Below are 27,794 nucleotides of genomic sequence, written 5' to 3' on the forward strand. Positions count from 1 at the left end.
CCCCGTGTCTCAGTGCCCCCAGTGGGAGCTGTGCGAAGGGCCCGATCCTGGGCGGGGGCAGCTCCAACTGGGGGTGTGTGATCCCCCCCGTGTCAAACCCCACCCGGGCTTGGGGGGGTGTCGCTGTGTCTGTGTCGCTGTGTCTGTGTGTCGCTCTACGTGCCCCCGCCCCGTGTCCGTGTCCCGCGTGTGGGCCCGTCCCCGCCCCCCCGCCCGCCGCTCCCGTCCCGGCCCTTTCTGGGCCGCCTCCAACTTCCCGGCCGGGGCGCGGCGGCGGCGGCAGCGGCAGCGCGGGGCTGCGGGCGGGCGGCGGCCGCTCTGCGCTCCGCTCCGCTCCGCTCCCGGTCCCGGTCCCGGCCCCTCCGGATGGCGGCGGGGGCAGCGCGGGGCCGGGCGGCGGCGGCGGGGCCCCCCCGGCGCTCAGAGCCGCGGCCCGGCCCGGAGCGGGGAGCGGGCGGGCGGCGCGGCCCGGCCCGGCGGTAGCGGAGCGCGGACCGGCGGTGAGTGCGGGGGGGTGGGATGGGCTGTGGGGGGGGCCCTGTGTCTGTGCACCCCCCGTGTCCCCCCCCGCATGTCGCCCGCGTAAGTTTGCGGCATCTGCCGCGCAGGTGCTGCCCCTCACCCCCCCCCAGACAGACGGACGGACGGACCGCCCGCCCCGGGGAAGGGCCCCCCCGCGCAGGAGACCCCCCCGGCAGAGAGGAACCCCCGAGAGAGAGACACCCCCCAAGGGAAGGGGGCACCCCCGGGTATAGATACACCCCCCGGCAGAGACAACAGTCCCCCTCCGCAGGCCCCCCCCACTGTGCAGTGACACCCCCACGGGAAAGGACCCCCCAGGGCGGGGGGGCAGCAACGGGGGGGTCACTGGGCTCCCCCCAGCACGGGGCGGGGGCACCAGCTCTTTACCCCCAACTGGGGAGGGCAGGGACCCCCCCGGATGCACCCACCCCCCCATCATTGCTGAACGCTGGGGCCCAGTGACCCCCCGGGGCAGCCGCGGTCCGTGGGGGTGTCACCTGCTCCCACGATGGTGACACCGGGGTGGTGACACCCACCATGACTGGGCAGCTTTTGTGGGGGTGGCAGCGGGGGTGCTGCTCTGCTGCATTCCCACAGCGGGGGCTGGGGGGGGATCGGTGACAAGTGACTCATTAACCCAGGGTGGGGATGTGGGGGGACATGGGATGGGGAGCACGTGGAGTGGGGGGGACAAGGGGTGGAAGGGATCTGGGTTGCAGGGGACACAAGGTTGGGGACATAGGTGCGGGGACACACAGGGTAGAGGGAACACAGGGTGGGGGGACACAGGGTGTTGGGGACACACGGTGCTGGTGCTGCAGGTCCTGGCAGGGGACGGGCAGGTTCAGGAGGTGGTGGTGACCCTCCTGCCCACAGGTAAGGGGTGGGGGAAACTGAGGCACACAGGGGTCACCAGGGCTTGGGGGAGGGACACCAGGTGGCCAAACTGCTTGGGGACAAGCTGGGGGGGCGTTGCCTGCCCATAATGGTGCCTGTTGTCCCCCCACCCCGCAGGGATCTCACTATGGCCGACCCCAGCCACATCCAGTCGGCCGCCTCCAAGAGCATCCGTCCCTTCCGCTCCAGCGAGGAGTACCTGGAGGCCATGAAGGAGGACCTGGCCGAGTGGTTCAACACCCTCTATGACCTGGACATCCAGGTGGACACCTTCCTGGAGAGCCTGGAGACGGGCTGTCACCTCTGCCGCCACGCCAACAACGTCAACCGCACCGCCCTGGACTTCCAGCAGCGGCACCCCGAGGTGGCCGCCCGCATGCGCGTCCCCCAGAACGAGGTCGTCTTCCAAGCCAAGAACGTGGCGCCCGGTTCCTTCGTCGCCCGGGATAACGTCTCCAACTTCATCCAGTGGTGCCGGCAGGACCTCGGCATCCAGGACGTCCTCATGTTCGAGACCAACGACTTGGTGCTGAAGAAGAATGAGAAGAACTTTGTCCTCTGCTTGTTGGAGGTGGCCAGGAGGGGCTCCAAGTTTGGCATGCTGGCCCCCATGCTGATCCAGATGGAGGAGGAGATCGAGGAGGAGATGAGGGACCAAATGACCTTTGGCGTGCTGGGAACACGCCAGGAGATCCGGGACCACCAGGCATCACCCTACCCTGGCCGGGCCCGGCCCATCGCCCTCTGCGACCTGAAGAACCTGGATGAGCTGGTGAGACGCTCCCCTGGGAGCCTCGGGGTCTGTCTGTCCACTTAATGGGTGCTCTGTGGTCCATGGGAGCATCTGTGTGTCTCTATGGCCCATGGGAGGGCCTGTCTGTCCACTCAGTGGGTTCTCTATGGTCCATAGGAGGTCCTGTCTGTCCACCCAACGGGTTCTCTGTGGTCCATAGGAGGTCCTGTCTGTCCATCCAGTGGGTGCTCTATGGTCCATAGGGAGGGCCTGTATGTCTTTATGGCCCATGGGAAGTCCTTTCTGTCCACCCAACATGGTACTCTATGCTCCATGGGAGGTCCTCTCTGTCCACCCAATGAGGCCTCAGTGCTCCATAGGAGGTCCTGTCTGTCTACCCAGTGAGGCCTCTATGGTTCATAGGAGGTCCTGTCTGTTTACCCAACGGGTGCTCTGTGGTCCATAGGAGGTCCTGTCTGTCCACCCAACAAGGCCTCTATGGTCCATAGGAGGTCCTGTCTATCTCTATGGTCCATCCTCTCTGCCCAGCCCATGGGACGTCTTTCTCCACCCACCAGGCTCTCCATGGCCCGTGGGAGGTCCTTGACCGCCCAGCCAGGCCCCAGTGCCCTGTGGAGCCTCCCACAGGTTATCCTGGTGGCCGTGACCATCATCACAGGGGGGACACAGGTGTCACCTCCGCCCCACCACTTCCACCCCACAGTGGGGGGACACAGTGTCCCCACCCTGGGAACCTGCTCCTGCCCCATCTGCCACTTCTCCTCCCAGCACCTTGGGCTGGTGTCCCTGGGACAGACAGAGGGACATGGGGACACCCGGCTGCTCACGGCCACCATTTGGGGTGTTGGGGGGTGTCCCCTCCATGAGCGGGGGTGCAGGGACCCCCCCACCCGGGAGGCTCAGGAGGGATTAACGCTGCGCTGGGTGCAGGATCCGGCCCGCGCACGAGGCAGCGGATTAGTGCAGGGATGGGAGGGGTGACCCGGGGGGGGACACACACGGGGGGGCCGGGGGGGTCTGCCCTCCCCTGACTCCCTAAGCTCAAAGCCATTTTTTAATTGAAACCCCGATTCCTCATTAAGTCACAGCAGCCATACTCGGGAAGGGGGGGAGCATCCTGCACCCCCCACACCCCCAGTGCCACTGCAAAGCGGGGGCCCCCCCTCCACTGCTGCCCCCCCAAACCCCCCCAGCCCCCCAGCCCGGCGCTGCCAAGCCTGGCTGCATTTTTCCGGGCTGCGTAATTCCTCGCCATCGGCTTTTATGGGCAGCGCTGGAGCCGGGGAGGAGCCTGACGGTGCCGGATCCGGCCCGGCGGGTCCCTGCGCCCCCCCGGGATGGCAGCAGGGTCAGGAGCCCCCCCGCCGTGCCTCAGTTTCCCCGGGTAGCGCTGACCTTGTCACCCGGCTGGTACCCGGACGGGAGCGGGAGCGGCCGCATCCTGCCCTGCAGGACCCTGCGACGGGCAGAAAGCAGAACTGAAAGAAAACGGAACGTTATTTTAATAACCCCCCCCTCGCTGTCCCCGTCCCGGGCAGGACGCGGCCCCGCGGCCCCCCATGGCAACCGGCCTAATCCCTGACGTCAGCCAGCGCGGGCGGGCAGGGAACGGGCAGGGAACGGGCAGCACGGTCCTGCAGCCCCACGCCGATGGGGGGTCCCCCGTGTGGCCCCCCAAACCCTCCCTTTGGCTTTTCAGTGGTGCCAGATGTTGAAGATTTTTGGGGGGCAAAACCAAAAAGGGACTTTACCCTTTTCTTGTTGATGGCTGTGGGGTCCCTGCCCCATAGCGGGGTCTTGGGGGGCAAATCCCCTGTGTGGGGGATTAGCAAGGCTCCTCCCACCCAGTTTTGGGGCAGCTCTGAGCCCCCCACACCGGGGGTCCTGCAGTGGGTGGGCTCCATGGAGCGGTGCTGGCAGCAGGTGAAGCGAGTTGTGCCCGTTCTCAGCCTGCTGGGGGTGTCTGTGGGAAGCCCCCCAGGACCCCTATAGTTGGGGTCCACGCCCCACGGAGCCCTCCCCTCTGTGCCACAGGTGCGGGAGATCCTGGGCTGCTGCTCCTGCCCCTCCCAGTTCCCCATGGTCAAGGTCTCCGAGGGCAAATACAAAGTGGGCGACTCCAGCACCCTCATCTTTGTCCGGGTAAGAGCATCGCTCACCCCATTGTCCCCCCAGCACCGGGACCCCCCGCACTCCTCCTCCCCCGCCCCTCAGTGCAGTGGGGACCCAAGGGACCCCATTGGAGGGTGGGTTCCCCATAAGCTGCCCCACGCTGGGGACCCGGGGGGTTGTTCATGGCCACTGTGTGTAGCTGCACCCCCAGGAGTCAGGGGGGTTTGGCCATGTCCTGGGGGCCTGGCAGGGTGATGGGCAATGGGGCGGTGGAATGGGGGGCAACGGGGGGCAATGGTGCGATGGGAGGTACAATGGGGAAAAGTGTGGAGCGTAATGGCGAGGCAATGTGGGGTCAAATGAGGGGGTCCAGTGGGTGTGCAATGGGGAAAAGTGGGGGGCAATGGGGTGGAAATGGGGGTACAATGGGTGTGCAGTGGGGGGCAAATGGGAAATCAGTGGGCTGCAGCGGGGAAAATGGTGATAAATGGGGACAATGGGTGTGCAATGAGGGACTGCAATGGGTGTGCAATGGGGAAAAGCGAGGGGCAAATGGGGACAACGGGGTGACGATGAGGGGACAAATGGGAGACAACAGGGTGGAAATTGGGGGGCAATGTGGGGGCAAATAGGCAATGGGGGGCAATGGGGACACAGTGGAGGGCCAATGGGGTTTGCAGTGGGGGGTGCAATGGGGACAATAGTGATAAATGGGGACAGTAGGTGTGCAATGGGGACAATGGGGGTGCAATATGGCACAATGGGGAGGCGAATGGGAGACAATGGGGTGGAAACGGGGGGCAGCTGGGGGCAAATGAGGAGGTACAATGGGTGTGCAATGGGGACCAGGCAGGGTGACGGGCAGGACTGTCCCCAGGTGCTGAGGAGCCACGTGATGGTGCGTGTTGGTGGTGGCTGGGACACACTGGAACATTACCTGGACAAGCACGACCCGTGTCGCTGCTCCTCCCTTGGTGAGTGTCCCCAGGGAACCCCCCATGGCCCATGTCGCAGAATCCCAGAATGTCAGGGGTTGAAGGGCCCTGGAAAGCTCATCCAGTGCAATCCCCCATGGAGCAGGAACACCCAGCTGAGGTTCCACAGGAAGGTGTCCAGGCGGGTTTGAATGTCTGCAGAGAAGGAGACTCCACAACCTCCCTGGGCAGCCTGGGCCAGGCTCTGACACCCTCACCAGGAACAAATTTCTTCTCATCTTTAAGTGGAACCTCCTGTGTTCCAGTTTGCACCCATTGCCCCTTGTCCTGTCACTGTTGTCACCCAGAAGAGCCTGGCTCCATCCTCCTGACACTGCCCCTTTCCATATTGATCCCCAGGAATGAGTCCCCCCTCAGTCTCCTCTTCTCCAGCTCCAGAGCCCCAGCTCCCTCAGCCTTTCCTCACACGGGAGATGCTCCACTCCCTTCAGCATCTTGGTGGCTGCGCTGGACTCTCTCCAGCAGTTCCCTGTCCTTCTGGAACTGAGGGGCCACAACTGGACACAATATTCCAGGTGTGGTCTCCCCAGGGCAGAGCAGAGGGGCAGGAGAACCTCTCTGACCTACTGACCACCCCCTTCTAACCCACCCCAGGTCCCATTGGCCTTCCTGGCCACAAGGGCCCAGTGCTGGCTCATGGTCACCCTGCTGTCCCCAGGACCCCCAGGTCCCTTTCCCCTACACTGCTCTCTAATAGGTCATTCCCCAACTTACACTGGAACCTGGGGTTGTTCCTGCCCAAATTCAAGACTCTACACTTGCCCTTGTTCTATTTCATTACATTTTTCCCCACCCAACTCTCAGCCTGTCACCCCCCCTCACCACGTTTCACTGGGCTGGGGCACTGATCCGGCTGATAGGGGAAACAAATCAGTGCATGAGTCAAAACCTGGTTTTGGCCAAATTGATTAACTTGGGAAACCCCAGGGTAGAAAAGGTGGGTGACAAGAGCTTCCCCCCACCCTGACCCACCACATCTCCATTTCCAGCTCACCGCCTGCCCCAGCCCCGCACCCCCGGCTTCTCCCCCCAGAAACCAGCTCCCCGCAGCTTCTCCCCCAGCCCCAGCACCCCCCGCCGGCCCCGTGTTGGGGACAACAGGACAGAGCGTGGTGGCCACCAACAGAAGGTCCTTGGGGACATCCCGAAGCCACAGACCGGTGCCAAGCACGATGGGTTGCCCCCAAGGGGAGGGGGTCTGGGACCCCCGTCCGGGTCTGCCAGCCCTTCGAGGAGCCCCATGGAGCCACGGGTGGCTGGGGGGATCAGGTAGGGCACCCATGGGTGCTGTGGGGGGACAATGGTGGGGACAGGGGATGGAAGCGCAATGGGGAACCCACAGCTGCTCAGCCCCACGGCAGGCCCCAGCCCCACGGCGGGGCGTTCGCCCCGCCGTGGGGCTGGGGCCTGCCGTGGGGCTGAGGCCTTTTTCCTCGTGGAGGGGGACAATGGTGATAAATGGGGACAAGGGGGGACAATGCGGGGGCTGCAATAGGGATAATGGGGGGTAATGGAGAGTGCAGTGGGGGTGGAATAGAGGAGCAAATCGAGGGGGTGGAATGGGTGGCAATGGGTTGGCTGCAGTGGGGATGATGGGGGCAATGGGTGTGCAATGGGGAAAAGTGGGGCAGGCAAATGGGGGCAATTGGGACAATGATGATGAATGGGGACAAGGGGGGACAATGGGGGATAATGGAGAGTGCAATGGGAGAGTGGAATGGAGGGGCAAATTGGGGGGCAATGGGGGGTGGAATGGGTGGCGATGGGTTGGGTGCAATGGGGATAATGGGGGGGATGGAGGGTGCAATGGGGATGATGGGGGGCAATGGTGCAGTGGGGAAAAGTGGGGGGGCAAATGAGGGCAGTTGGGACAACGGGGTGGCAATGGCGACAATGGTGATGAATGGGGACAATGGGGGTGCTGCAATAGGGACAATGGGGAGTAGAATGGAGGGGCAAATTGGAGGGCAATGGGGGAGTGGAATGGGTGGCGATGGGTTGGTTGCAGGGGGGATAGTGGGGGCAATGGTGCAATGGGGGGGTACAATGGGTGTGCAATGGGGAAAAGTGGGGGGGCAATTGGGACAATGGGGGCAATGGTGATGAAGGGGGACAAGGGAGAAAATGGGGGGCTGGAATGGTGACAATGGGGGACAATGGGGGGGCTGCAATAGGGATAATGGAGGTAATGGAGAGTGCAATGGGGATGGAATAGAGGAGCACATTGGGGTGCAGTGGGGGGGCAATGTGGTCTGCAGTGGGGGGGTGGCAATGGGTTGGTTGCAATGGGGATAATGGGGGGCAATGGTGCAATGGGGATGATGGGGGGCAATGGTGCAATGGGTGTGCAATGGGGAAAAGTGGGGCGGGCAAATGGGGGCAATTGTGACAGTGGGGTGGCAGTGGGGACAATGGTGATGAATGGGGACAAGGGGGGACAGTGGGGGGCTGCAATAGGGATAATGGGGGACAATGGAGAGTGCAATGGGGGAGTGGAATGGAGGGGCAAATTGGGGGGCAGAATGCGTGGCGATGAGTTGGCTGCAGTGGAGATAATGGGGGGCGATGGGGGGCAATCATGCAATGGGGGATACAATGCGTGTGCAATGGGGAAAAGTGGGGGTGGCAAATGAGGGAACTTGGGACAATGGGGGTGCAATGGGGAAAATGGTGATGAATGGGGAGAAGGGGGAAAATGGGGGACTGGAATGGGGATAATGGGGGACAATGTAGGGGGCTACAATAGAGATAACAGGAGTAATAGAGGAGCAAATTGGGGTGCAGTGGGGGGGCAGTGTGGTCTGCAGTGGGGCGTGGAATGGGTGGCAATGGGTTGGCTGCAATGGGGATGATGGGGGGCAATGGTGCAATGGGTGTGCAATGGGGAAAAGTGGGGGGGCAAATGGAGGCGATGGGGTGGTACAATGGATGTGCAATGTTGGGGGGCTGCAGTGGGGATAACGGGGGCAATGGTGCGATGGGGAAAAGTGGTGGGCAATGGGGACAGTGGGGTCTGCAATGGGGAGTGCAATGGAGGGGCAGTGGGGGTCAATGGGGGCTGCAATGGGGGGCAGAATAGGTGGCAATGGGGACAGTGGTGATAAATGGGGACAATGGGTGTGCAGTGGGGTGGCTGCAATGGGGATAATGGGGGGCAATGGAGGGGTGCAATGGGGATAATGGGTATGCACTGGGGGGCTGCAATTGGGGTAATGGTGTAATGAGGAAAAGGGGGGGGAAATGGGGATAATGGGTATGCACTGGGGGGGCTGCAATGGGGGCAATGGTGCAATGAGGAAAAGGGGGGGGGGGCAGATGGGCACAATGGGTGTGCAATGGGGGAGGCTGCAATGGGGGCAGTGGTGCAATGAGGAAAAGGGGGGGGGGGCAGATGGGCACAATGGGTGTGCAATGGGGGAGGCTGCAATGGGGGCAGTGGTGCAATGAGGAAAAGGCGGGGGGAAATGGAGACAATGGGGGGGGAAATGGGACACAACAGGGTGAAAATGAGGCACAATGGGGGGTAAATAGGCAATGGGGTGCAGTGGGGTCTGCATCGGGGGGGCACATGGGGGGTATAATGGGTGTGCAGTGGGGGACAATGGGGGAGCAAATGGGAGGCAAGTGGGAGTGCAATGGGGGAGTGCAATGGGAGGGTTTACAAGGGGTTATGTGACGGGGTTTGCAATGCTGGGTGCTAAGGGGGTGTGCAATAGGAGGGGGTGTGCAATAGGAAGGGGTGTGCAATGCGGGGGGGGTGTGGAATAGGGGTGTGCAATGGGGGGGGTGTGCAATAGGGAGGGGGTGTGCAATAGGGGTGTGCAATGCGGGGGGGTGTGCAATAGGGGTGTGCAATGGGGGGCAGCGGGGTGTTCAGTGAGTCTGTAACGGGGGTGACGATGCCGGTGCACCGGGGTGTGCACTGTGGGGTGCCCCGGGCTGTGCGCCGCCCCCATCCCTGCTCTCCCCCAGGCCCCGGGACCCCGCCCGCTCCCGCCGCTGCTCCGGCGACAGCGACTCCTCCGCGTCCTCGGCGCAGAGCGCGCCCCCGGGCCCGCGGGACGGGGCACCCCCGCGCCGCCGAGACCCTTCCCGGGGGGCCCCCCCGCAGCCTCCCCGGGCGGCTCTGGAGGAGCGCGGCCGTTCCCGGGTCCCCAACGGCCCCGGCCGAGCTGCCCCCCGGGCCCGCAGCCACGGCCCCTCCGGGGGCTCCCCGGGGCCGCAGCCGCTGCTGCTCATCAGCCGCCGGCGGGACGGGCAGCACTCGTGGGCGCGGGCAGAGCCCCCCCGGCCCGCCAGCCCGGCCCGCGGCCGCCCCCCGGCCCGGCCCGCCGCCCCCCGGCGCCGCTGCTCCCTGGGCGGGGGTCCCGGGGACGGGGGTCCCGGGGAGGAGCTGCAGCGGGAGCTGGAGGAGCTGGGCCGGCGGCTGCGGGCGCCGCTGGAGCCCGGGCAGGAGCAGCGGCTGTTCCGGCGGCTGGAGGAGGAGTTTTTGGCCAACACGCGGCTCATGGCGGAGCTGGAGGTTGGGGAGACCCCCCCGCTGCCCGCCCCGGTACCCGCCGACTCGGCTTATTGCTCGTCCAGCTCCTCGTCCTCCTCGCTCAGCGTGTTCGGCAAGCAGGGCCCCCCCGCCGAGGACACCCGGCGGAGCGGCAACGGGGGCGGCCCCACCCCGGGCGCGGTGACCCCCGGGCTGGGGGACACGGGGCTCCGGACTGTCCTCTCCAGCTCCTCCGACGAGAGCAGCTGCTTCCCGGCCCCCTGGAACACCCGGGGGGGGCCCGAGTCCGACACCGACTGGGCGGTGGGGGAGGAGGAGCTGGAGGAGCCGCCCCCCGCCCTGGTGGGCACCCCCCTGATGCCTTCCATCCCCCCCATGTCCCCGCGCCCCCGGGCCAAGCCCCGTCTGGACACGCAGCCCCACAAGAAGCCGTCCAGGATCCCCACCCCACGGGGCTATGGGGCAGCACCCCCCCAAGCCCCTCCCGGCCACCCCCAGCCCTGGGGGGCTCTGCAGAGTGTCCTTTCCTGGGGTCCCCATGAGCATGGGGTGCTGGATGAGGACAACTGGCCGTGAGACACCCAGCTTGGTGGCCATGGGTGGCAGAATGGGGAGAAGCCCCCAGGACTCCATGGGGACATCATGGAGCTGCTGCTGGTGATGGCACCTGCACGGAGAGGCCCCAGCCAGGCCATGGGCCAAGGTGGCCAGGGAGTCAGGACTCGGTGACTGTTGGCAGGTGGTTGGGCTCTGCCAGGAGCCCCCAGCCCCAGGGGGGTGCAGAGCGCCCAGGGTGCACCCCGGTCCCCATGGAGAGCAGCTCCAGGGATGGTGGCCATGACATGGTCATGGTGATGGTGGCCAGAGCAGAAAGTTGTGTCCCAGCCGCTTGGGAATAAGGTTGGAGAGCAACCAGCTCTTCTCCATCTTTTCTTTTTGTCATCCTCTCTTCTCGGCCTTCTCCTCCTCTTGATATCTTCATGGCATTTGCTCCTCTTCTCATCCTTCTCCTTTTTTTTTGCCTTCCAGTCATCTTTTCATGTCATTGTCTCTTCCCGTCTTCCTTCACCACATTCTCTTCATGGCTGCCTTCTCTTCATATCATGTTCTCCTTTTGGCTGCCGCTTTCTTTCTCCTCCTCTCCTCTCCCTCTTCTCCTCTCATCTGAGATGACTTGGGGACATGCAGCTTGATGTAACAACCTCTATTTTGGGGCAGGGGGGTCTCTTCTTCCTCTCCAGCACCCAACAGCCCTCACCAGTTGGGTTGTCATTAGCATGCTGATGTCCCCAAGGTGGGACAGGGCTGTGCATGGAGGTCCCTGCCCAGGCCACCGTGGCCCCCTCCCCTGTGTGCACCCCAAGCCAGTAAAGACCAACAGAGCTGAAACCACCACATCCAGTTGTCTGTCCTGCGGGCAGGTGGGGGACACAGAACCATGGCTGGGCAGGTTGTGGGTCACCATGGGCTCCAGACCTGCTGGTGGTGGCCACCCTGCTGTGACACCAGGAGTTCCCAAAGCAGGGTGTCCCCTGTGGTCCCCACCACTCACCTCCCCTGGCAGTGGGGCTGGTGGTGCCAACGCCCTGCCTGGGGTCCTGGAGCAGAGCTGGGGACAGGGCTGTCACCTCCTGGGGACCTCAGTCTTGTCCCCAACCCCAGGGCAGGACACTGCAGGGAGGGAGCTCACAGCATCCCTGGGGGTCACCAAGCTGGGGGTAACCCACCCGACAGCAGCTCTGTGGGCAGATGTCACCTTTATTCAATGTTCGCTTAAAACAAGTGAACATACAATTTATCTATATTTTATATATTAGAGATTTCCTGCACTGAACGCTTCTAGTTAGGGGTAACCCATGGCTTTATTTGGGGGGGGTGGACAGGAGCAGTGTCACCGCAGGAGAAGGTGGCACGTCCTCTCCGGCACCCATGGGTGACAGCGGGGAGCAGAGGGAGCCGTGGGGCTGGGGAGGGGTGAGGGCAGCATGAGTTGATGCTCGGAGCCCTCCTGGCCCCACTGCAGGGGCTGGAAAAGCCCTTTTTTAACTGCACTTGTAAGTAGAGGCGCAAATTTGAGATCCTCAAGCCCTTCTGGGACCTTTGGGAACAGCTCCCATGGGGGGAGACCCTCCCAGAGGGATGGGGGGGTCACCCAGGGCTCTCCTGAACTTGGGGACAACACCAGGGAGAGGCAGGAACTGCCACGGGGGGAGGACGAAGCCCCAACCCCAGGACCAAACAGGCTTCCCAGGGCTGAGAAGTGCTGAACCCTTCCCCAGACCCCACCCTGGGCAGACACCAGTGGGGAGGGGGATTGCTGCAGGGTGGGCAACACGAAGGGGAGGAGAAAAGGGCCCCCCCACCCCGGTCCAAAAACAGTCACTGGGATCTGGAGAGTGAAACAGGGCTCTTGGTGGGGCAACATCAGCAAGAAGGACACGGCATCACTCACACAGACTTGCACAGGGATGCAGGGACAGGGGACACCCCTGCCCTCCCCAGCCCCCCGGAGATGGGAGCAGCGGCTCTGTTTTTGGGGCCCCGGGGCTGGTTCCTCGGCAGGACAGAGAGGAGACATGCACACAGGTCCTGCCCCGCGTCCTCGGGCAGGAAAGGGAGAGGAGGAGGAGGAGGATGGGCTGCACCTCAGTTCTTCAGGATGGTCTCGTAGGCTTGGTACACGTACTGGGACACCTCGGGCGCTCGGCATTTCAGGGACAACTGCGGGGAGAGAGGAGGAGAGGGGGTTCATGGCACCGTGTTCTACATTGTGAAGCCACCAGCCCCAAAGCACAAAGCCCTGCATGCTGCAGCGTCCCCCGGCACGGGGCAGGGGTGACCCCAGCTCCTTACTTCGGCCGGATAAAAGCAAGATAAACACCCCAAACGCTGCTCCCCCCGGCTGGCCGAGGAGCACAGACATCCACATGCAGCGCAGGCAGGGAGGGCAGGACAGGCACAGCCACACATCAGTGCTTGGGTTTGATTCACCGCCTGGAGCTCGGGGGTGAACTGTTCCCCTAAAGGCATCGTCCTCTCCTAAGTCCCCTTCGCTTATTTGCTCACGGATTAAATATTAAACTACTTTAAACTCAAATGACTTAGCCCACGGGCCAGTGGGGAGGGCTCAGCGGGGAATCCTCTGGGATGAGGATTTGCAGGTTTCCTCAGCCCAAGGGAACCCAGGAGGGTGGTGGGAACACCCCCTGACCCTCCAAACATTCACCTCCGACAAAGCTCCGAGGCTGGCAGGGCAGCGCAGGCGGGTGGAAACATCGGGGGGGGGGAGGAATCAGGCAGCAGCCAGAGACAGAGCGAAGCCGGGGCAAAAACCAGTCTGCTACCCAGTAAAAACCAGTCTGCTAACCTCCAAATCCTGCAAGAGCGGGCAGGCAGCGAGGGCAGGAGGGCAGCAGGCATGGAGATACAGAGAGAGGTGAGTCAAGGCGACACGGCGCGTCCCAGCCCAAAGGAAAGAGGCTGCGAGGAAGGTGGGGAGGGGACAGGGCAGGGGACACGGGACAGGGCGGCTTGTGCCCGAGATGAGCACAGAACTCTGCTCCAAGGTTGTTTGCAGCCAGGGATGCCCCCAGAAAAGGGCCAGGATTGGGGTTTTTATTTTAACAGAGATGCATGGGTGAGCTGGGGCATTTCCCTTCCTTCTGCTGCTGCCACCATGGTGCTCCCCGCTGCCAGGAGGGTGGCCCAGGGGACACCGAGCCCTCCTGTAGAGCACAGACCGTGTCACCTCTCCATGTGAGACAGACACTGGGACTGGCAGCAACTGTGCCTGTCAGAGGGACAGGGACAGAGTTTTCAGCAGGGGCTGTTGCAACAGGACAAGTGATGGTTTTAAACTAAAGGAGGGAGATCCAGGCCAGACATGAGGAAGGAATTGTTGCCCCTGAGGGTGGTGAGAGCCTGGCCCAGGTTGGCCAGAGAGGTGGTGGCTGAACCATCCCTGGAGACATCCCAGGCCAGGCTGGACGGGGCTCTGAGCAACGTGAGCTGGTGAAGATGTCCCTGCTCATGGCAGGGGGGGCACTGGGGGAGCTGGGAAGGTCCCTTCAACCCAAACCCTTCTGTGATTCTGTGACAGCAGCTGGGGAGTTTCTGCCACCACGGACTGGCTGTGGGACCACCCAGCCCAACCCGGGCTCTGAGCAGAGAGCGGGGCAGGCAGGGTGGGCAGCAGCCTCAGCTCGGGGCTGTTTTGGAGGCAGGGGACCGGCCGTACCGTGAAGCTGGGATTACTGGGCTGGATGCGGAGCTCCGCCAGCACCCAGATGCCATTGGTGAGCTTCAGGGACTGGTAGAGCATGTCTTGACCCTCCACATTCCTCTTGGCGATGGTGAAGATGTTGCTGCCTTGGAGCTTGTTGCTGACAGCATCTGTGCAGGAGGAGAGAGCTGCTGTGGGGGCTGAACACCCCTTGGACCCGTTCCTGCCTCATCTCCTCCTCCCTTTCTTCTCCTCACATCCAAAACCCGCCGTTCCCGCGCAGTGAGAAGGGCTCTATTCAGCCTGGGTCTCCCCGGGGAGGGCAGACAACAGCTCCGAGCTCTATCGCTCCACAAAGCTCAGCTCACCACTGCCAGTGGGACTGAAAGGACTTGGCTGTCCCCTCCCTGGGTGTGCATGTCCCACTTGGCACCAAATCTCCCGGAGAAAGAGCTGGGGGTGCGGGGAGGCGCCAGGGAGCCTGGCCCTGGCTCCTGCCCACGCTGCCAGTGAGCCAGTTCAGCTTCTCTGTCCCAGACGGGTGCCACAGGGGGCACAGCAACTGTCCCTGACAGTGGGGACGTCCCCAGCAGGTAGAGAACCTCTGGAGCTGCCAAGTTTCTACAACCAGTTAACATCAAGGAAAGCAGCAGCTCCCTTTTGGAGATGCAGGGTTGGCACATGGGAAGGAGCTCGCGCCTCCCCGCAGCCTGGGCTGGGATAACTGGGTGAACTGGTCACCAGCTGTGAGCTGAGCCGGGTCCTTCTGCAGGGTCAGGACCCACCTGCGCTGAGAGAACAGTCTTTGATCTGGAACTGCACCTCGTTCTCGTTAGGAATGTCCTTCCAAGTGGCCAGGAACATCTGCCGCTCTGCAGCGAGGAGCAAAACCATCGGTGAAGCTCCAGGACCAGCCATCCCCTCCACCTCCCAAAGTGGCTACAACACAGGCCACACGCTGCCATGTCACCGAGATGTCACACTGCCAACCCCGCCAGCAGCTTCCCCAGGGCAGTCTGACCCCGAGTCTGCCCGCTTTGAGGGGTCAGCAGATCGTGCTGGCTTGGGGAAGGGGCTGGTGAACACCAGGGAAGGGAAAATAAGCAGTGAGTGAAGCTCTCCCTGGCAGTGGGGAGTTAGAAGGTGGCTCAAGCCATCTCAGGTAGTCATGCTGGCGTGGCAGCATCCCCGTTTGCAACTGCCAGGGCCATCTGGCTCCCCACAGCTCCCCGCTCCGTCCCCAGGGCTGGGAACACGGCCAGGAGGATTTCAGGAGCTGGGATGGCACCTCCAGACAGGCAGCACAAGCACATCTTGCAGGAGCCACAGCCACCTGCACTCCGACTCACCCATCTTCCCGTCCTCCACGAAGAGGATGTGCAGTGGGTACAGGGTGCTGAAGTAGAAGACATCAATGTTGTTTTTTACTGCAACCTGGGATGGAAGGACAGGGGGACTTGAAAACCTTCGAGTCGCAAGCATCTCACCCCATCCCACCAACCCCCCTGAGCCGGGTGTCACCCAGCAAGGGTGACATCGCAGGCAAGAGTCTGGCAGCTGCCAGACAGGAGTTGGAGCTGCCAGCGTCCCCATCCTGCAGGCCAGTGCGGTGTGCCACCGTCCCCAGTGTACAGGGGACATCACAGAATCATTTTGGTTGGAAAAGCCCCTCAAGCTCACCAAGTCCAACCATAACCCACCGCTGGCACTGCCCCATGTCCTGAGAACCTCATGTCCATCTGTCCAACCCTCCAGGATGGTGACTCCAGCACTGCCCTGGGCAGCCTGTTCCAATGCCCCACAGCCCTTTGGGGAAGAAATTGCTCCCCACATCCAACCTCAACCTCCCCTGGCGCAACGTGAGGCTGTTTCCTCTCACCCTGGCATCCAGACCGAGTTGGATGACAAATCAGAGCCAGACTGAGCTCTGACAGCAGAGATGATGAGCTGGGAGTTTCTTCTCGCCCAGTTCCTGCTGTCTCACCTCCTCCGAGGGAGCACGCTCACCCCGGGACAGCCCTGCCCCATCCCCAGCCCCGGGGAGGGGACACCCCCGGGGTTCCCCACCTGGAGGTTGTTCAGCGGGTCCATCTTCATGACAGAGCCGACGGTGTTGAGCGGCAGGGAGATCTCCACAGACTGGTTGGGGGCAAGAGGCGCGTGGACCTGCAGAGGAGCTGCCGGGGCCAGGCCAAAGCTGTGGGGACACCCGAGCAGGGCAGGGGGTCAGGGTGGGGGACAGCAGGCGATGGCAGAGGGGACAACCTTGGGACTCCCTGCTTTCCTCCACCCAGACCCCAGGACACCCCAGCTCATCGTGCTGATCCTGTACAGACCAGCACCAGGTTGGACCAATAATATGGAGCCCCAAAATCTCACCCCTTCCTCCTACACAGACCCACACCCATTTTTAATGTTCCTGCATCGTTCCCTGAGGCCCATCCTTTGTTTTGTCCCTTTGAGGGAAAAGGAAACATTGGTTCAGCACGAGGACAAGTAACAGGATGTGGTCAGAGCCCGGGAACAGCCTCTTCAGTCAACTTCTTAGAGGCTTTGGGTTGATGCTCATCACCACCACAGCCATCAGAGAGAGCAGGTCATCATGTGAGGTTGTTCCCAGCGCTCACAACTCCTTCTTCCCACCCTTTTCCACTTCAGGGATGAGCTCACCAGTGTTACACAGCCCAGGAGGGACCTGACCTCACCTGTTACGGTTAAACTGGATGGCAAAGTCGGACATGACCTGCAGAGCCTTGTTGGTGAGCACCAGGTCCATGGCGATGGAGCCCACTTGCCGGCTGAAGGTACCAGAGATCTCCAGCCCCTTGGCTTTCATGGCAGGGAGCCAGACCTATGGGAAGGAGACAAGAAACCCTTGGGGTTTTACCCAGAGCAAACCCTTGGGTGCTCTCCAGCCTGACAGAGCCCCACGGGGTGTTCATCTGTAAACCAGGGGCATTTCACAGCTACTGACACCCAGATGGCTCCAAAATCAGAGCCATGACCCGACAGATCCTGGGTGTCCCCTCTGGAGAGAGGGGAGAGCTGAGAGAGCTGGGGTGTTCAGTTGGAGAAGAGAAGCTCAGGGGAGATCTTATTGCAACTTTTCCGGACTTAAAAGAGCTGATAAGAAAGATGGGGACAGACTTTTTAAAAGGGCCTGTTGCGATAGGACAAGGGGGGATGGTTTAAACTAAAGGAGAGAGATTCAGGCCAAACGTGAGGAAGAAATTGTTGCCCTGAGGGTGGTGAGAGCCTGGCCCAGGTTGGCCAGAGAGGTGGTGGATGAACCATCCCTGGAGACATCCCAGGCCAGGCTGGAGGGGGCTCTGAGCAACCTGAGCTGGTGAAGATGTCCCTGCTCATGGCAGGGGTGGCACTGGGGGAGCTGGGAAGGGCCCTTCAACCCAAACTACTCTGCAATTCTATGATTCTAAACCTCACCACACACATGTGAAACAGCACAGCCCCAAAAATCAGAGCTGTGAACCGACAGATCCCGGCTGTCCCCTCTGGTCAGGGCTCTGTGTCCCTCAGGGAACACACAGACCCCCCTCCGCCTTGCTCCCCACAACTGGGCAAGCACGGAACATCATGTCCACCTGCAGACCAACTCCCATCTCTTCCCTTGCTCCATGTCACAAAAAGAAGGTCTTACACCCATGTCACAAAAAGAAGGTCTTCCACCCCCCTAGGACACCCTGCAGTATGGAGCAGGCACATGGGTGTCTCTGCCCCCCGAACCGCCCCACTCACCGTTTTGGGTGCCACGTAGGATCCTGACAGGGTCCCCACCCCACCAGTGAGGTCGAAGAGGTCTCCCAGGCCGCTGCCCAGGGGTGCCCCCAGGTTCGGGGGCATCGCAGCGCTGGGCGCTGGCGCAAAGGTGCTGCCACCGCCACCCATCTGTGGGGAAAAGGGAGCGGGTTACAGGGGCACTGCGGGGCGGGAGAGAGGAGCAGAAGGAGGAGCATGAGGAGGATGCAGAGGGTGAGAGGTGCTGGGGCATGAGGGGACACTCACGGCGGGGCTGCCTCCCACATCACTTCGCAGCTGCAAGAGACAAGAAAGGGGTGTAAGCGGGGGCGGGGGGCAGCGCGCCGCAGGGACAGGGGATCCCACAAAACACCCCATCAAGGGGGCTCTAACAGCATCAGTGTGGGCTGGCGAGGGCCCAGGGTTGGGAGGGAGCTGTCTGGGGACCTGGCTGTCCCCAGAGAGGACGGAGGTGTCACGGGGAAACCCAACACGGGGGTTGTGGCTGCACGGGGGGAGCAGGCGTGGGGAGGGGAGCCTGGGTTCTGCTGGTGGTCTAGAGGGCCAAGAACAGGGCTGGTCCATACCCCTTCCGACTCGTCCCCCATCTCCAAGCAGAAGCGGGCGAGGCGGAGAGAAGAGCCAGCCACATGCAGAGACAAGCCAGGAGAGAAGAGAAAAACAGAGAGAAGAGGAGGGGAGGAGGAAAGAGAGGTTAGTCCTGCCGTGCCCTAACCTGTCCGTCTGTGGCTGCCCTGGAGCTCGGGAACAGAGCATGACCAGAGTGTCTTGTCCCCACGCTCAGTACTGGCCTGTTACCAAACCCTGAAGCCCCCAAAGCACCAGAGTGGAGTTGGGGGATGAGGGCCCAGGCGAAGGGACGGCATCGCTGCCTCCCCCTGGGGAGCTCTGCCGCTTCCACAAGCAGCGGAGAAAACTCCAGACCCTTTTCCTTCAGGGAGCCTGGATCATCGCTGCACCCTGCAACCAAGCTGCTGTGTGGTTTGTGCTCCCAGGAGGACAAGTTGTCACCTCCAGAGCTCCCAGGGCCGGAGACACCCATTAAAGCACCTCAGGGGCTGCGACCAGGCACGTCCCAACCTCACAGGGTGATTTAGTGGGTATCTCTGGGGATTAACCAGGGTTCAGAGAGGGACTTGGGAAGAGGAATCACCCCCACAGCACAGTATGGACAGTGGGAGCACCTCCAAGTACTGAGAGAAAAGGCACATGGGAGCACTAACCCCTCAGCCATCTGATGAGAACAAGATAAATTACATTAAAATTACAAGAGAGGAGATTCAGGTCAGACATGAGGAAGAAATTGTTGCCCTGAGGGTGGTGAGAGCCTGGCCCAGGTTGGCCCAAGAGGTGGTGGATGAACCATCCCTGGAGACATCCCAGGCCAGGCTGGACGGGGCTCTGAGCAACCTGAGCTGGTGAAGATGTCCCTGCTCATGGCAGGGGGGGCGCTGGGGGGGCTGGGGAGGTCCCTGCAACACAAACCCCTCTACAATTCTATGAGATTCGGATGCAGTGTCCCTCTGTCTTCCCCAGCTGCAACAGGACAGGACCAGTCCAGATGTCCCTGGGTAGACAAGCCCATCCCATCCCCAGATGCTCAGACAGGAGCCACCAGCAAACCAAGCAGGACGCTGCCAGGGCTGCGCATACCAGGCTATCCAAGCCACCTCCCAGGAGGTCGACGGCGCCCATCTGCACGGCAGAGGTGGCCATGGGTGGCCCGCTCACCGGCGGGCCCAGGTCCAGGTTCAGCAGGTCACCCAGCAGGTCACCCTGGGTGGGGATGACAGCCGGCTGCTCCGCCGCCTGCACCCCCGACGGGGCTGTGTCGGGGCTCTCGGCACTCTCACTCCTAAAGGAAGGGTGAGGGAGAGATGTGAGGCCCTCAGCAGCTCCAGCTGAGCCCACAGGTCCCACTGCAGACACCAGTTCACCCAGCAAGCGTTCAAAGAGAAGTCCCAACACAGTCAAAAACACTTCAACACCTCATCAAGATCACCTTCCAGTTAGGCCTGAGGTCACTCGTTCAGCCTCGTAAGGACAGTATGGAATCCATAGAATCATTTTGGTTGGAAAAGACCCTCAAGCTCATCGAGTCCAACCATAATCCACCCCCGGCACTGCCCCATGTCCTGAGAACCTCATCTCCGTCTGTCCAACCCTCCAGGGATGGTGACTCCAGCACTGCCCTGGGCAGCCTGTTCCAATGCCCCACAGCCCTTTGGGGAAGAAATTGTTCCCCACATCCAACCTCAACCTCCCCTGGCGCAACTTGAGGCCGTTTCCTCTGCTCCTGGTGCTTGTTCCTGGGGAGCAGAGCCCGACCCCCCTGGCTCCAAGCTCCTTTCAGGCAATTCAGAGATCAGAAGGTCTCCCCTCAGCTCCTGTTCTCCAGCTGAACCCCCCAGCTCCCTCAGCCGCTCCCATCACACTTCTGCTCCAGCCCCTCACCAGCTCTGTTCCCTTCTCTCAACTTGCTCCAGCACCTCAAGGCCTTTCTTGGTGTGAGCGGCCCAAAACTGCCCCCAGGATTCAAGGCGCACCCTCCCCATTCAGCCCGGCTCCCACAGGGAACCCCCCATGGGAAAGGGGGCTCAGCTCCTAGCACAGGGGACACAGCAGCTCTGCATGGGGCTGTGTGGCCGCAGCAGCCCCGCAGCCACTCAGCTCAGCATCTGACCTGCCCAGCACATGGATCCAGCCCTGAAAGTCCCAGCATGGGTCGGGGAGTCACCCCAGGGACACAGAGATACTCACGAGCCCGTTCGTGGGGGCAAACTCTTGTGCACAACCCCTCTGCTCCCCTCCACAAAAGCGCTGGGAGGTTTGTGATAGACGGAGGCCAACGTCCCAATGTAGCAGATCAGCTCATCCAGGAGTGTCGGCTCGATCAGATCCGTCTCCTCGGAGATGAGCGGTTTCTCCGCCAGCACCACCTCTTTGGCAGCCACAGGGTCAGTGGAGAGCAGGCGCCAGTAGATGTAGCCACGGTCCCGCAGGTCGGGGTTGTCAGAATCCTTCAGGAAACATGGGGGTTAGTGCCCAAACCACGGAGCAGGGGAAGCTGCAGCTACTACACAGCAGCTCAGAGCACCTTGGCCCCATCTAATGACATGAGGAAAAAATTTGGAACAGTGAGGGTGGTGAGAGCCTGGCCCAGGTTGCCCAGAGAGGTGGTGGATGAACCATCCCTGGAGACATCCCAGGCCAGGCTGGACGGGGCTCTGAGCAACCTGAGCTGGTGAAGATGTCCCTGCTCATGGCAGGGGGGGCACTGGGGGAGCTGGGAAGGGCCCTTCAACCCAAAACCCTCTGTGATTCTATGATTCTAGGTCTTGCTGCTCAAGAGGGATCACAGGATAAAAGTTAAAGCTATTTGTGTCACACCTCTGGTGTGCAGAGGCTACATCGCTCTGCTACACCAGTCCTAGCAGGGAAACAGCACCAGATGCCTCCTGTGCTACAGGAGACAGTGTCCTCGCTCTCCAGGACTTTAACTGTCAGCTTTTCCAGAATTAACCTCCGATTATCTGCCTCCTGTCACAGGCACAGCATTCCCAAGCTGTTCCCGCTGCCAGGGGGGAAGGTGAAGGCCAGAGAAGCTGGTACCCACCTGCGTAGCCAAACTCAGCACCTGCTGCACCAGCTCCTGTGTCTCTGTGGGCTTCTTCAGGAACAGCTTCACAATGGCCGTCAGCAGCTGCAGCTGCACCTGTAGGCAGACAAACAGCCTTAGGGAGAGACTCACGGACAGCTCGCATCATTTTTTTCTTGTGCAAAAACACATTAATTTTTCCCTTACGTGCTCCCGTAACATTACCCCAACCTGCCCTTCAAGGGACCAAATACACAGTGACCATGGAAGTGGCAGTGACACATCAGGATGCCCTGAGTGGCTCCTGCTGGGTCTGCACCCCATCTCAAGCTGATCCCCGCACTCTCAGCCCCACAGGGCGACACAGAGGTTACCAAGCAAGAGCCGGACACCAGGTTACTTGGTCCCATGAAGGTGAAGGCCAAAGCATCCTTTGACTTCTACAAGGACAAGCAGCAGTGATTCACCTCCAACGGTGCTTTCAGACCTGAGATAGGGTGGCCAGGATCGCTGGCTTTGCTATTTTGCATTTACAGACTTTCCCTTGTTCACCGTGATTTAGTTTCATGGTGTTTGCACAGGGCAGGAAGTTTCCACAGATGGAAACCACCAGAATTTCCACAGGCGAAACCACCGGCCTCAGCTGCCCTGGCAGACGGGGTGGACACGTCCCTCTGCTCCTTTCAGCGTCGCACTCCATTTTCCAGCTCCAAAGAGCTGATCCTGCCCTGGCACAGTGGACAGACCAGGTGACCACCTGGGCCCTCCCCACTATTAAGGAGGGAAGGTGCCTGGGACACCACTGTGGTGGCATTTCATGGGCCACATTCCCTCGAAGCCACCGCAGGACACCACTGCCCTGAGCTCCTGCAAAGAAAACACCCTCACCATCATGCTAGAGCAACTTGCTTCATTATGCCCCAATTAGCACCAGCTTTGTCAGTGTCCCCCCTCAAGCAGCCGGTCCTGCTGGAGGCCAGACCCCCCTATGGTGTGTGGGGCTGTCCCCACGTCCCAGCACACCTGGGTGCTCTCGTCATGGAAGCCCTCCAGGAAGCTCTCCAGCAGCTCGTCGGCGTTGTCAATCCGCTCAGCGTACTCGCCCACGATCCAGATCATGGCAGCGCGGGCCTCGGGCTCATCCAGGGAGTCGAGGTTCTCACAGAGGGTGGCAATCACGCTCTCGTACCTTCCCGAGAGGGGACACGTGTTCAGCAACAGCAAGAAACCCAGTCCCAGCTCCTCTCTCACTCCAAACTGTGTCCCATCAGCCTCAGCAGAACCAGGACACTACCGAGGGCACTGGCAAGAGCCCCTGCCACCTGCCTGGGGCTGTCCCCTGTCCTGTGGTACAGCCAGACACCACCCATGCTGACCCCTCACTGTCCCCAGCGCATGTTTCCCTGCTCACCAGCCCCACTGCTGAATTAACTTCTCAGCCCCACTCCTCCAGGCTCTGTCCCCTCTGCCGCAGTCCTGAGCTGCAGAGCTCCCGCTCGTTACTAATTCCATTCATTAGCATTTATTACCGCTATTAGTACAAGACTTCCTGATCACGGAGCTGCCTATTCATCCCGGCTCAGCCAGAATGCTCCCCTCCTCCTGCTGTCCTCGCTCCCGCATCGCGATCACCGAATCAAGAGCCAGAGATGGTTTATGGTGACGTGAGGGACCTCGAAGTCTCTGGCAACTCCTGTCCCTTTGGGTGTCTGGATCTGGGACTGCTGGGGACAGCTTTCCTACCCCCAGCTTAACTCTTGGGGCTGCACTGACCAGCGATCACGACCCCAACTAGCAAAAATCCCAAAGCACCTTCACTGCACGGAGGCTCCGGGGGCTTCACCACTGCCCAGCACACCAGGAGGGAGCAGCAGCCTGGCTGTCACCCATATCCGGGGCTTTGTGGGGTTTTCTGGGCCTCCCCCGCAACCACAGGGGGGAAGAAAGAGCCCATCTAGGTGTGGGAGCATCAACCCGAGGCCCCAGGGCTCGCAGGCAGTGCCACGCACTTGTTGGGGTACTTGCGGAAGATGTCCTTGATGACAACGATGGCCTCCTGCACCACATAGTTGACTTTGGTCTGGATGAGGTCGAGTAGGGTGCTGACGCAGCGCTCGGCCGATTGCTGAGGAGGGACACGGTCAGTCGGCAGCGATGCTCATCCCAAAGCCTCCGCTGCCCTTCCCACACCCCCTGCTTGCTGCCTCATCCCCTCCATACCTTCCCCAAACCCAACCCAGACCAGAACAGGGGATACACCAGCATGGTTTCCCCTTCCCAGCTGGATCTGGCTGCTCCTCGCTCCTCCCACACGCTCCCCAAACCCTTGAGCCCCCACATCACTCGTTCCCTGCTCCCACGGGATGCGTTCCAGGACAGCAGAACTTTGCCTGAGTTTGGATCTGCACAGTCACACCACTCAGTGTTAATAGAGAGGGAAAACCAGAGCTAATGCTGTGCAGATAAACCCAAGAGAGGCTGGTGGAGGGGAGGGATGTCTCTATGGCAAAGCCCAGCTCAGCTCCCAGTGGGACGCAAAACCCAAACCAGCTCCAGCATCCTCTCCTGTCCCTCCCCAGTGCCTGGTTGCTGCTGCCCAGCAGTTTATCTCCGGGATTGAGGATGCACTACAGAAAACCCGCTGCAATATCGGCTGCCTCAAAGCTACACGACCCTGCCCGTGAGCCTGCCTGTCCCCGAGCCACAACAAGGTCTTTAATAATCCCCTTCTTCAAATTACACCCCATGGGAAAGCAAAGCATCATGACCCCTCGGGAAAGGATCAGCTCCCTCCAGCCACCGCTGCAGATCCGAACAACCCAGAGGAGCCGCAGAAATGACCTGAGGCTGGAACAGCTCTGCTGGGAGGACAGGTTGAGAGTTGGGGTGTTCAGCTGGAGAAGAGAAGCTCCAGGGAGACCTTAGTGTGGCCTTTCTGGACTTAAAAGGGGCTGGTAAGAAAGATGGGGACAGACTTTTTAAAAGGGTCTGTTATGACAGGACAAGGGGTGATGGTTTTAAACTAAAGGAGGGAGATTCAGGTTGGACATGAGGAAGAAATTGTTGTCCCTGAGGGTGGTGAGAGCCTGGCCCAGGTTGGGCAGAGAGGTGGTGGATGAACCATCCCTGGAGACATCCCAGGCCAGGCTGGACGGGGCTCTGAGCAACCTGAGCTGGTGAAGATGTCCCTGCTCATGGCAGGGGGGGCACTGGGGGAGGTGGGAAGGTCCCTTCAACTCAAATCATCTGTGATTCTACAATCCACTTGTATCACCTGCTGCATTCACACATTGGGCACAGCTGCAACATCTGGGTCTGCAGCGGAGCATGGAGTGGGCAGGGATTCTCAACAGCTCCAGCAGCAACGGGTCAGGGGATCAAACACCCCCCTCACACCCCATGTATGTGCCCCCTGAATAACTGTGGCTCATCCCCAAGCCCAGTAAGGCTCTGGCTCCTTGGGGCAGCAGCAGCTCCTGGGTGAGGTGACCTCCAGCCCAGCCCCAGCCGCCATGGGGACCCCAAGAGACCTGCTCTCACCTCCACCTTGATGGCGCAGCGGCCGATGGCTCGAACCGCCTTCCTCACGAAGTCCACATCCACCTCCGTGGCGTACTCCTTCAGCTCAGCCAGCACCTGCCGGAGGGGACAAGATGGTAAGAGCTCGGCTGCAAGAAAAGCCACTGCAAGAGCAGGGCAGCGACCCAGCAGCAGCAGACGGGTGGCACAGCAGCTCCCGTCAGCACCTTCCCAAGCTGGGATGAGGATTTTTTGGACGAAACCCCTCCCTGCACACCCCCCTTGGTGCCACCCAGAGCCAGACCTGAGCGATGTTGGCCTGGGAAGCCAGGCGGATCATGATGTCCAGCTTCTCCAGTTTGACGTAGATGGGGTCGTTGTACTTGACAAAGAACACCTTCATCTCGTGCTTCAGGATCTCGGGCCTGGCGGATAATGAGAGGCAGTGATTGAGGGAGACAAGTGTTGCTTCCCAAAGAGAGACATCCAAAATCATCCAGAACCCATGGTTTTCTCCAGAGCTTTCTGGACACGCGATATCAGTATCAGATGATTTCTCTTGTGGCAGAAGGAGGATCTGAGCTCTGCTCCCACCTCCAGGGTCTGATCCAGGCAAAGCAGTGCAGAAAGGGAGTTGTCCTCCCCAGAACGCTGCACACCGGCTCGGGACATGGGTGAAAATTCATTTGCCTGACCCTGCAGCCACCAGTTAATGCCCTGAGGCTGTGCAAATTCATCACTCTGTTAGCCAAAATCACCACTCCCTGGCCAACGGACAGTGAAGGCTGGGGGACACCAATGACATAAACCAGGGAAACCCAGAGAGTGAGCAGCTCTGGGCCAGGAGGATGAGGCCCCTTGGCCACAAGCACAAGGTTTTGGGGACCTCTTCAATGCCAAGAAATCCAAAATACCGTGACTTTTCCCCCAAGACCCTGTCCACTGGCTCCCCTTTGCTGGTGTGCAGGGGACAGGGCACAACCTTGCCGCAAACAAAGACCAGGTGCAAGGCGACAGGGGACATTTGGCTTGCCAGGGTTGGAAGGGACGTCTTAGGGGCAGCTGGGATGGAAACCCAGAGCCCAGGGCTAGGCTGGACCTTCCTCACCAGATCAGCCTCTCTCTAAGCTGGAAAAGAGCTAGGCCAGGTCCAGCTCCAAGGAGCCAACCTGCCTTCCACACTCCCGCTCCCAGGGACATTAATTACTTTCCGCTTCTCCCAGAAATTGCTGCTATTTTTAACAGATAACCACAGCGATAACGGGTAGGACAATAAATCATCTGCCGGGGGCTGTCGCTGCAGAGCCCAACTCTCCAGCTGGCCAGTTCTGCTCCAGGCACACGTGTGGGGCCATGGCCACCTCCTGCCCACCAGCAAAGGGACAAAAGGACTCTCAGCACTTATTCAAAGAGGATGACAGCATAGAAATAAGCTGATATCACAAAAATTCCTCACTGGACATTTAGTGACTCAAAGTCTCAGCTTTCGGCCTTTCCATCTTTTCCGTCCCCAAATAAGCAATAAAAAAATCCCTCCTGGAGAACCCAACTGAGTTCCCTGCTCATTAACTCTCCTGATTCTCTGCACCCAGCCCTTGGATTTCAAATAATAGAGAAGAAAAAAAACCCAGCATAGGATGGGTTCTGTTGGCAAAACCCTGACAGTGCCACGGTCAGAGGGTTTGAAACATCTGGCAGCAGCACCCATAGGGAAGAGGGACCCACCTCTTCTGCACGATGAGGTTGATGTTGCGCAGAGCCACGTACTGCAGCTCGGGCTCTGCGGAGAGCAGCGTGACCAGCGGCGGGGCCAGCTTCTTCAGCAGCGTGCCGTAATAATCCAGGTCCTTGGACAGCATCTCCATGAACTTCATCAGCACCTTGACGGCCGAGAGCACCACAGCGGAGTTGGCGTGGGACAGCCGGGGCGTCACCCGCTCGCAGATGCTGGAAGTGTCAGGGGTGAGTGGGGAAGAGAAGGGGAAGAAAACGGTCACAGCCCATAGTCCTGCTTAAATATTGCTGCTGGTAACAATGGGGACAGGATGAGAGAGAGAGTTGGGGTGTTCAGCCTGAAGAAGAGAAACTCCAGGGAGACCTTAATGTGGCACTTCCAGACTTAAAAGAGCTGATAAGAAAGATGGGGACAGACTTCTGAGCAGGGCCTGTTGTGATAGGACAAGGGGTGATGGTTTTAAACTAAAGGAGGGAGATTCAGGCCAGACATGAGGAAGAAATTGTTGCCCTGAGGGTGGTGAGAGCCTGGCCCAGGTTGCCCAGAGAGGTGGTGGCTGAACCATCCCTGGAGACATCCCAGGCCAGGCTGGACGGGGCTCTGAGCAACCTGAGCTGGTGAAGATGTCCCTGCTCATGGCAGGGGTGGCACTGGGGGAGCTGGGAAGGGCCCTTCAACACAAACCATCTGTGATTCTAAGGCATCATCAGAGTTTGCAGCAGGACAGCTGAGCAGCAGGTAAGACTTTCCCAAAAGATGCTGAACTGGCTCTGAAATGCCCTAATGATGGTTATTTCCCAGAACCCACAAAACTTTATAGCAGCGGCCCCCTTTCTGAGCTCCTCATTGCCCGTCCTCCCTTGCTGTACCATGAGGCCACACGGTGAAGCAGCTCCAGAAGCACCATCCCGGTGCCAGCACAGGGACAGGGTTTGCGAGGGGACCACAGCAGGCTCCAGATCACAGAATCATTTTGATTGGAAAAACCACTCAAGATCATCGAGTCCAACTGTTCCCCACCCCTGGCACTGCCCCATGTCCTGAGAACCTCATGTTCGCCTGTTCAACCCTCCAGGGATGGTGACTCCAGCACTGCCCTGGGCAGCCTGTTCCAATGCCCCACAGCCCTTTGGGGAAGAAATTGGTCCCCACATCCAACCTC

At 60.7% G+C, this 27,794-nt stretch overlaps 2 protein-coding genes and 1 non-coding gene across 7 annotated transcripts in view; 1 reads left to right on the forward strand and 2 right to left on the reverse strand.

Annotated features, from left to right (window-relative positions):
• The first annotated feature begins 271 nt into the window (after window positions 1-271).
• GAS2L1 (growth arrest specific 2 like 1) lies at window positions 272-11,176 on the forward strand. Of its 2 annotated transcripts, none has more exons than XM_065851245.2 (6): window positions 272-500; window positions 1,537-2,191; window positions 4,208-4,315; window positions 5,163-5,259; window positions 6,270-6,549; window positions 9,253-11,176. In XM_065851245.2, exons 2-6 carry the CDS (start codon window positions 1,547-1,549, stop codon window positions 10,355-10,357), a joined length of 2,235 nt encoding a protein of 744 aa, XP_065707317.1. In that variant the 5' UTR covers window positions 272-500; window positions 1,537-1,546; the 3' UTR covers window positions 10,358-11,176. The 2 variants fall into 2 exon arrangements, with proteins under 2 accessions (XP_065707317.1, XP_071672092.1); XM_071815991.1 differs by lacking the exon at window positions 272-500 and adding an exon at window positions 670-749.
• A 345-nt stretch (window positions 11,177-11,521) lies between these two features.
• Window positions 11,522-27,794, reverse strand: part of AP1B1 (adaptor related protein complex 1 subunit beta 1) — a 28,640-nt gene continuing 12,367 nt past the window's right edge. For 2 of the 4 annotated variants that reach the window (XM_071815990.1, XM_065851241.2), the window contains exons 8-24: window positions 26,623-26,844; window positions 25,202-25,322; window positions 24,919-25,014; window positions 23,388-23,503; window positions 22,402-22,567; window positions 21,397-21,495; window positions 20,541-20,800; window positions 19,434-19,635; window positions 18,347-18,367; window positions 18,027-18,056; window positions 17,760-17,909; window positions 16,709-16,854; window positions 16,071-16,200; window positions 15,353-15,437; window positions 14,789-14,875; window positions 14,019-14,173; window positions 11,522-12,502 (exon numbers count right to left, since the gene is read on the reverse strand). In XM_071815990.1, the coding sequence (XP_071672091.1) occupies window positions 12,428-12,502; window positions 14,019-14,173; window positions 14,789-14,875; window positions 15,353-15,437; window positions 16,071-16,200; window positions 16,709-16,854; window positions 17,760-17,909; window positions 18,027-18,056; window positions 18,347-18,367; window positions 19,434-19,635; window positions 20,541-20,800; window positions 21,397-21,495; window positions 22,402-22,567; window positions 23,388-23,503; window positions 24,919-25,014; window positions 25,202-25,322; window positions 26,623-26,844 (2,161 nt within the window). In that variant the 3' untranslated portion in view covers window positions 11,522-12,427. The remainder of the gene's footprint in view (window positions 12,503-14,018; window positions 14,174-14,788; window positions 14,876-15,352; window positions 15,438-16,070; window positions 16,201-16,708; window positions 16,855-17,759; window positions 17,910-18,026; window positions 18,057-18,346; window positions 18,368-19,433; window positions 19,636-20,540; window positions 20,801-21,396; window positions 21,496-22,401; window positions 22,568-23,387; window positions 23,504-24,918; window positions 25,015-25,201; window positions 25,323-26,622; window positions 26,845-27,794) is intronic. The other 2 variants (XM_065851242.2, XM_065851243.2) reach the window with 2 other exon arrangements.
• On the reverse strand, window positions 16,521-16,624 carry LOC136109387 (small nucleolar RNA SNORD125). Its single transcript, XR_010652489.1, has one exon. It is a non-coding gene; the product is annotated as a small nucleolar RNA SNORD125 (small nucleolar RNA).

Source organism: Patagioenas fasciata, chromosome 17 (genome assembly GCF_037038585.1).
Source record: "Patagioenas fasciata isolate bPatFas1 chromosome 17, bPatFas1.hap1, whole genome shotgun sequence".
In the NCBI taxonomy this organism is placed as follows: Eukaryota; Metazoa; Chordata; class Aves; order Columbiformes; family Columbidae; genus Patagioenas; species Patagioenas fasciata.